The sequence below is a fragment of the Neofelis nebulosa genome, chromosome X (assembly GCF_028018385.1).
Source record: "Neofelis nebulosa isolate mNeoNeb1 chromosome X, mNeoNeb1.pri, whole genome shotgun sequence".
NCBI lineage: Eukaryota > Metazoa > Chordata > Mammalia > Carnivora > Felidae > Neofelis > Neofelis nebulosa.
Window position 1 is genome coordinate 58768157 of NC_080800.1, and position 8820 is coordinate 58776976.

The 8820-nt window shown below is 43.6% G+C and overlaps 1 protein-coding gene across 1 annotated transcript; it reads left to right on the forward strand.

Annotated features, from left to right (window-relative positions):
• Positions 1-262: 262 nt before the first annotated feature.
• AWAT1 (acyl-CoA wax alcohol acyltransferase 1) lies at positions 263-8247 on the forward strand. Its single transcript, XM_058713506.1, has 7 exons — positions 263-453; positions 1419-1526; positions 1796-1866; positions 2737-2941; positions 3626-3797; positions 5350-5549; positions 5769-8247. Exons 1-7 carry the CDS (start codon positions 378-380, stop codon positions 5921-5923), a joined length of 987 nt encoding a protein of 328 aa, XP_058569489.1. The 5' UTR covers positions 263-377; the 3' UTR covers positions 5924-8247.
• Positions 8248-8820: the final 573 nt, after the last annotated feature.

Here is an 8820-nt window from a genome sequence, read left to right on the forward strand (position 1 = left end):
CCATCTCTCTGAGACCACAACCTCTATAATCTTCGAGTGGCCTGTGAAAGGTATTTCCCCTCTCTGGATCTCTGAGTCACTAGGACTAGATGACAGTCCTTATCTTTCTTCATCCTGATGTCTTAATAATCTTAGGAATGAGTCAAAGGGCAAATGGCCAAGGCCCAGGGCTCAAACCTGATAGGGCAGGCCTTGATATTGCAAAGCCTGCCCCCTGCAGTGGGTCGTAGGTGTTGGGCAGGACAAGGAAGGGAGAAGGTAGGTAGAAATCCTTCTGGTCATATGCATTCCCTATCGAGCGAGCTTCCAGAGGCTGGTGGCACCATTGGCTGGAAGAGTGTTCTGGGATCTTTGTCTTCCTCAGGCTCCTGACCATCATGCCTTATTTCAAACAGCCTAAGCACCTCCAGAGTCTGATGCTTCTGCAATGGCCCTTGAGCTACCTTGCCATGTGTGAGTACTGATCCAAGACTTCACGGCAAGAAGCCAGAGTGAGCGGCCAGGGCCAGGTCTGGGGTGAATTTCATGTTCATGGGAAGTCTCACCTCTAACCTGTGATCATCTCAGATGGTACCACAGAGTAAAGCCAAAGAGTCTTGAGTTCCACGAGTGCCCTGGAGAAGGAAGACATAGAGCCACAGGAGACAGAACAGGCAGAGGGGTAGAACAGGATCGTGATGGATACGAGTAGACGCAGCTAATTTTAGCCACTTCTTAACCCTATCTGGAGAAGGGAAATAAAGCCCACGAATAGGCATATGATGTGTCCATGATCATAAGGAAGCATGGGTAGTGGGACAGAGAAAGCATTAGAATTACAGACTTGTAGGAATATAGCCTGTGTTTAAACCATAGAGTTTTCCATTCTTGGGAGTGGGGGTGGTAGTGTGTGGGGAGATGCTGATAATGGAAGGAATGGTGAATGGGCAAGAGGACAGGAATGATGAATGGGAAACAGTAGAGGGATGCAGATGCTGAGTGGGCAGGGTGTGGGGAGATATGGATAGTATATGGGCAAGGAAGGATAATGGTTTAACAAGGGTTCAGGGATAATGGATAGCAAAGGAGACAGGAGACAAGAAGGAAAAGATGGTGGATTAAATGGGCACGTGGATTAAATGGGCGCAGGAGGTGGGGGAAGCGGGTGGCAGGCAGGGAGCAAGAGTAGAGAAATGGTAAGTGGGCAAGGAAGCAAGTGGACAGGGATGATAGGGAAGTAGACAAATAGGGCTGGTGTTTGGTACATAATAAAGGAAATGTCTGAAGAACAAGTAGACATGGATACCAGATGGCCAGGAGTTGGACTGTGCAGAAGGCCAGGACCAGGGGTTTGGGTAGTTTGGAGGGTTCTTAATGGGGATGCATGTGGTCTAGTTCTGCCAGCAGCACAAATTTGGTCTGACCTGCTTCCTCATCAGTTTGGATCTTGCAGCCATTTTTCATTTACCTGCTATTTACATCCTTGTGGCCACTACCAGTGCTTTACTTTGTCTGGTTTTTCCTGGACTGGAAGACCCCAGAGCAAGGTAAGTCTCATGGACCTAGAAAGCACAGGGCCTATGAATGTTCCACCCTAACCTGTTACCAGGGAGTCCCACTCAACATGCCACAGGCCTATTATCCAAGTTCTCAGAGCCACAGGAGCTGGGCCAGCCAGGAACATCTTGGGGTCTCTTCCTTTTCCACCTGTCTAGCAGAGCCATGGTCTCTCCATGCTGTTAGGAAAGCCCTGGGTGACCAGGAGGGATGGGGTTAGCAAGACAGACACCATCCCCTACTGATATTTCTCTCTCAGGTGGAAGGCGTTCAGCTTGGGTAAGGAACTGGTGTGCTTGGACCCATATCAAGGACTATTTCCCCATTACGGTAAGTGTCTTTTCTGAAGCATCCCCACAGTTCCCAAAATACTGGGCATTTATGCCAAATAACTAGGGTTGTCCATAAGGAAAATAAGCATACCAGAGAAATTTCCATGCAGGCTAGACATTCTTCAGGACTCAACATTGCTACTGGGTACTCGCTACTCCCCTAGCATACTTTGGACACCCTTGGCATGACCTACCAGATAGCACAGGCAGAAATGCAAAAACAGTTCAGTTTTACAAATATTGATTGAAAGCTTACTCTGTACCACATGTCTAGAGTACAGAGAAGTGAGTAGGATACAATCTGCCATCAAGGTGCTCACATCTAATGAGGATAGACATGTATTTATGGTTTGGTACAAGGTACACAAGTAGTTCAGATGAGGGGTAAGAAAAAGCTTCACAGACATGGTGATATTCAAGCAGGGTTTTCAAAGTTCAATAGAAGTTACTTGGGCAGAAACTGGAAGGGGGCTGGGAAGAGAAAATATCAGGAAGAGGTTCTAGAAATGTACTGCTATGCTGATCCTCTGAGCATTCTTTGGAGTAGACAACAAACACTGCCTCAATTTTTAGAGCAGAGCTTTCTGACTTTTTCACATAGCAGCACTCAGACAAAATGATACCATGCATGAAGTGCACTGAGATAAATGGCGAAGGTACTTGCAGCCGTAGGCAAGAGGCTCAGCAGTTCTAGCTGCCTTAGATCGTGCTTGGTTTCCAGGGGCTGAGGAGACCAATATCTTGGCCCCTGAAACCACTCATGGCCTATCTGTTGAAAAGCTCTGATTTAGAGAGTGCCCTGATCCCTGAAGTGTCTTCACTCGTGCTTCTTCATGTGATCTCATTTCACTTCTTTCCATGGCTGCAGATCCAGAAGACAAAAGATCTGTCACCTGAGCACAACTACCTCATGGGAGTTCACCCTCATGGCCTTTTGACCTTTGGAGCCTTCTGCAATTTCTGCACTGAGGCCACAGGCTTCTCGAAGATCTTCCCAGGCATCACTCCCCACTTAGCCACACTGTCTTGGTTCTTCAAGATCCCATTTGTTAGGGAGTACCTCATGGCCAAAGGTACTTCTGACCATACTTACTGGAGCTTCTGGCCCATTTCTCTGCTGAGAGATGTACCTTTTTAAGCCCCACCCCCACCTCTCAACCACATCTCACCCACTCCCATCATAACATAGTAGTTAAAAGCGTGTCCTGGAGCTAAACAGTCTGGGTTTGAATCTTGGCTCTGCCACCAACTGTGTGGTCTTGGGTAAGCTACTGTACCCCTATTGGTCTCCGTTTCCTCATCTGTAAGGAGATATTGATGATAATAATCCAACCTCAGATGTGGTGTGATGCTATATGAGATAATACAAGTAAAGCTTTCAATATAGTGCCTGCCACAAGAGTATATGGTCAGTAAAGAATAACTTTTGCTATTTAGTGGCAATAGAGGACAAGAAAAGAGTAAGATTACATTTGGGATTCAGAAAGTCCTTCTGGTTATCCCTCTGGAAACCTTCCTACTATAGTTTTGACCCAGTGCCTCCTACGAAGTGGAAATACTGCCTCAAAGTGAAACATGTTGGGTTTTCCCACAGCCTTCATTTCTCCACACCCTTTGTCCCATCTCATTGACTCTCCTCATAGGACTCATAGGAACAGTGGGCAATCACAATGAGGAGTAAAGCAGAGGATGTTCCGTCTCAAGCATTTTCCCCTCTCCTTATTTTGCTCCTCTCTCTGCTCCTTGATTCTCTTTAGGTGTATGCTCTGTGAGTCAGCCAGCCATTGACTACCTGCTAAGCCATGGCACTGGCAACCTCGTGGGCATCGTAGTAGGAGGGGTGGGAGAGGCCCTACAAAGTGTGCCCAACACCACCACCCTCATCCTCCGGAAGCGCAAGGGATTTGTGCGCACAGCCCTCCAGCATGGGTAGGTGTTTCTCCCAGGGCAGTGGGGGTGGCTTTCTCTGAGCAGTATGACCTGTTCGGTGATGCCAAAATGAATCAGATCTGAGTCTTGCCCTCATGGAACTTACTAGTGCATAGGGGAGACAGGCATAGAATTTTAAAAAGGTTTACATCATCCCCTCCTTCTGACCTAGCTGGACCAATTCTCAGGAAACCAAATCAGAAACCCAGATTCATTATCAGGGGGCTTGGCTAGGGCTCCCCTAGTATACAGCTGATGCCCACATCATCTCTATCAATATTGACACCTACATCTGTTTGTTATTGGTAACTGCAGGGGGCAGAGCACTATGGTGAGTACGTGCATAATATCTGAAGTCAGGGGGCCTGACTTGAAATCCTGGCTCCAAAACTTACTGTGCAGTCTGAGACAGGTTACTTAACCATTCTGAATCTTGGTGTTTTCATTTTCATAATGTGGCTACTAATAATTGTACCTACTCCACAGGGTTATTGTGGGGAGTCATCCACCTAAAACACCTACATGTGTCTGGCACACAGTAAGTGGTGGATAATTATTAGCCACTCTGACATAGGGATAAAGAGAGGAGATAAAGAACAGGTGCCCAAAGCTGGAGCTGTGGGGTGTACCATCAGGTCAAGGGGCCAGCCCACTGGACACAAAGACAATTGCCCTATTGCAGACTCAGGGAAAAGGGAAGTAGTTCTTCTAGGGACCTTGCCTGAGTGGCCTGTTCATCAGTTTGGAGCATAATGTAGGGGAGAGAGTTCTAAGCTGGAAGGAAAGAATCCTGGGTTCTAGTCCAGGTCCTGACACTCACTCACTGCCTGAGTGCCCTTTCCCCTTCAGAACCTGGGCTTCTGGATCTGTCAGGTAAAGAAAATAAGCCCCCTACTGTGCCCTGCACATTCTCTGCTGTGAGGAACCAGTAAGGTAACATACATCAGAGTGCTGAGAGATTGTTACTAATAACTCACAAAGATTTGTATAAGACAAACTGTGCTCTCTTTACTCTTCTCTCACAGGAAGAGGTAAGGAGCCTGATTCTGTATCTAGAGCACTGTCAGGGTGGATTTGGATGGCTTGAGAGGAAAACAACTTTTCTCTGCTTTAATCTCAAGGGCAGAATACCTTATGAATAGTCCCTGTGGGTGAGGGGCATATCATATATATGCATTTGTTCAATATCATCATCATCTTCTCTATGCTTCTTACCAGTAGAAACAGAGTCAGATATTTCCCTACAGGACACCTCCTGGACACTTTTCTTTACATGATGTGGGTTTCTGGGGATCTCTGCCCAAACCCCTCATCCTTCCCTACACCCGCATATCTTGCCCTTGTGATCCTGGCCCAGAGATAGCATTCTCACTGGCCTTGAAAATTTCAAGACAAGAGATAAGTAACTATAGGAGTCTTGTTTAGTGCAAGAAGAAATGCTTTATGTCACAGGGATTTTATATAGATGGGAGTCTGGCCAGGAGCAAATGTTCTTCCTGGGCAGTTCTCACCCTAGCCTGTGTTTGAGAAATAAATTGAGGTTTTCCTTCAGGGCTCATCTGGTCCCCACATTCACTTTTGGAGAAACTGAGGTATATGATCAGGTGCTATTCCATAAGGACAGCTGGATGCACAAGTTCCAGAGCTGCTTCCGCAGTATCTTTGGTTTCTATTTTTGTGTCTTCTATGGACGAGGCTTCCGCCAAGGCTCCACCGGGCTCCTGCCATACTCGCTGCCTATCGTCACTGTGGGTGAGTGCTGCTCTCAGCCCCAAGGCCACCTCAGCTCTTTCTTGACTTCAGCTTCAGCCCTCCCCACCCCACCCCCCACCAAAGAAAAGGGCAGCAAAGAGGGAGAATCTGGGAGCTAAGTTGGCATGTGAGAGGATCCTGCCCAGGGAAGGAGAAGGAGGTTAAAGAAAGAGAAGATTCTAACACTTTCCCCTTCTTTTTTCCCATCTATCTTGGCAGTTGGGGAGCCTCTACCACTGCCCAAAATAGAAAAACCAAGCCAGGAAATGGTGGGAAAATACCACACACTCTATATGGATGCCCTGTGCAAACTGTTTGACCAGCATAAGACCCAGTATGGCTGTTCAGAGAACCAAAAGCTGCTTTTCCTGTGACTGAATGGACTGCATGGTCAAGAGCATGTACCTTGGAGAAGAGACTCATTTGCTGCTAACCAAAAGGGGGAGAAAAGGAGATAAGGGAAGGCAATGTGTGGTAGGGGACGGCATTAGGTATTCCTTCCTTGCCCCAAAGCCCTTATAGTTGCTGTCCTGAGGTGCTTCACTCAGTATTTCTGCAAAAGGAGGCATCCTGAGGCCCCTCAGGTCCAGCCACAGGCACAGGCAATCTTCCTACTTCTCCCCGTACTGGCTTTCCTCCCTGAGCCCAACCCCCAAGGTCCTGAAGGACTGAAATGAAAGCCAAACAACCTGAGTAGCCACCTCTCTTGTTGTTGTTGTTATTTTGTCATAATGCATTTTCTCATTGGGAATTTTTGCATACCATAAATTTAACCTGTTTAAAGTGTAAAATTCAGTGGTATTTAGTATATTCACAGAGTTGTACAACCACTACCACTAATTTTAGAACAATTTTTCAGCACCCCTAATAAGAAATCCGGTACACATTAGCAGTCACTCCCCATTCCCCTATCTCCCCCAGCCCCTGGCGACCACTAATCTACTTTCCATCTCTACCAATTTTCCATTTCTGGACGTTTCATATAAAGAGAATAATAGACTATGTGGGTTTTTAGGACTGGTTTCTTTCTCTTAGCATGTTTCTAAGATTCTCCCATGTTGTAGCATGTATCAGTACTTCACTCTATTTAGAGCTGAATAATATTTCATCGCACATATACACAGCAGTTTTTATTCATTCACCAGTTGATGGAGTTTTGGGTTGTTTCCACTTTTTGCCTACTATGGATAACACTGCTATAAACATTCATGTATAGGGTTTTGTGTGGTAATCGGCTATCTCCAAATATAAAGGCTTACCTTATCTCCACACCAATAAGCTAACAAGCATGCCTTTCAGATAGATCAAAAGCAACTTACTCAGGATTACTTTTCATTTGGCAGAGGCATTTCACATAGGTCACCTTGTCCTCATGTTGGTCCTCTAACACGATAATCCCAAGGTATTTGCTACCATCCTAAGAGTATACTCTGGGGAATCCACTTTATATTTTAAAGTCTTACTAAGTTCTGTTTAAATGTTTTTTTAAGCTGTATTCTGAGAATTTTGAAAGAGTAAATAAAAATACAGATGTCTTTTCCTTCACAAGGAAACCAATAAAAGACACACTTAAAAACACAGCAAAGGTACACATCTGAAACTAACATAGTATTATAGTATTCTATTATAGTATTGACTATACTAAAAAAAAACATATCAAAGGATCAAAAGTTAAAAGACCATTTAGAAACCCATACAACTTAATATCAAAAAATCAAATAATATGATTTTAAAGTGGGCAACGGACTTAAATAGACATTTTTCCAAAGAAGAGACATCCAAATGGCCAACAGCTACATAAAAAGATGCTCAACATCACTAATCATCAAGGAAATGCAAATAAAAACCACAATGAGATATTACTTCATACCTGTTAGAATGACTACTATCAAAAAGAAAAAAGATAAGTGTTGGCAAGGATTTGGAGAAAAACGAATCTTCTTGCACTATTGATGGGAATGTAAATTGGTGCAGCCACTGTGGAAAATTGTATGGAGGGTCCTCAAAAAATTAAAAGTAGAGCTATCTTGTGATTCAGGAATCCTACATCTGGGTATACATAGGAAGTGAAATAATTATCTTGAAGAGATATCTGCACCCCCATATTCTGTGCATCATTATTCACAATAGCCAAGACATGGAAACAGCCTAAGTGTCCATTGAGAGATGAATGGATAAATAAGATGTGGAATATAATAGAATATTATTCATCAAAAAAAGAAGGAAATCCTGCCATTTGCAACAACATGCATGGACCCTGAAAGCATTATACTAAGTGGAGTAAGTCAGACAGAAAAAGGCAAAAGCAGTATGATCTCACTTATATGTAGGGGAAAAAAAGCCAAACTCATAAAAACAGTGTATTGAATGGTGATTTCCAGGGCCTGAAGAATGGGGAAAATGGGGAGATAGTGGTGAATGAATACAAACTTCCAGTTATAAGATGAATAAGTTCTGGGAACCTAATGTACAGCATGGTGATTATAATTAATAATAATGTATTATATATTGGAAAATTGTTAAGAAAGTAGATCTTAAATGTTCTCACCAAAAAAATTATGATTATGTGAGGTGATGGATGTGTTAACTAACCTCATTGTTATCATGTTGCAATATATATGTGTATCAAATGTTGTACACCTTAAACTTACACAATGTCAGTTATATACCAATAAACTGAAAAAAAGGGGAAATTTTAGATCAGGCTTTTTTTCTTTCCTTAATCCTTAAATATTCAGTTTTGGTGGGGTCCTAACCAATTCTCTTCAGTCTAAAATATATATTTCTAACCCAGTTTCGCTCATAAGTTATTTCCCTCAAAACCAATATATCCAACTTAACAGTCTTTAACAAACATTTTAACATCAACATACCCAATGGCAGGTGAAACACCTTCCCCTTCCTATTCTCACATTTTATTGCCAAGTCCTATTAATTTTACCACTTTAATATTAATCCAACATGCTCTCTTCTCTTCTCCACTGTCACAACCTAGTCAAAGCCCTCACCAACATTCCTAGACAATGCCATTCCTTCTACTAAAGTCCTCTCTAATCAATCCATTCATCACACTGGTGCCAGAGTGCTCTTACTAATGTGTAACACTGACTTGTTAGTCCTCTGCTTAAAAGCCTTTTTTGTTCATACAGTGCTTCTCCCAGCATATCCTGAATTATGTTCTGGGTACCATTAATGTCCCATCAAAGTTAATTAATATTGCACAGAAAAAATTATTAGGTGGTTAAATAACTGTGGGAGATGCTAGATTAAA

Coding starts and splice junctions, on each gene's coding strand:
- AWAT1 (XM_058713506.1), top strand. CDS start 378: ATGCCTTATTTCAAACAGCCTAAGCACCTCCAGAGTCTGATGCTTCTG. Junction 454..1,418: donor CTTGAGCTACCTTGCCATGT/GTGAGTACTGAT, acceptor CTTCCTCATCAG/TTTGGATCTTGCAGCCATTT. Junction 1,527..1,795: donor CTGGAAGACCCCAGAGCAAG/GTAAGTCTCATG, acceptor TTTCTCTCTCAG/GTGGAAGGCGTTCAGCTTGG.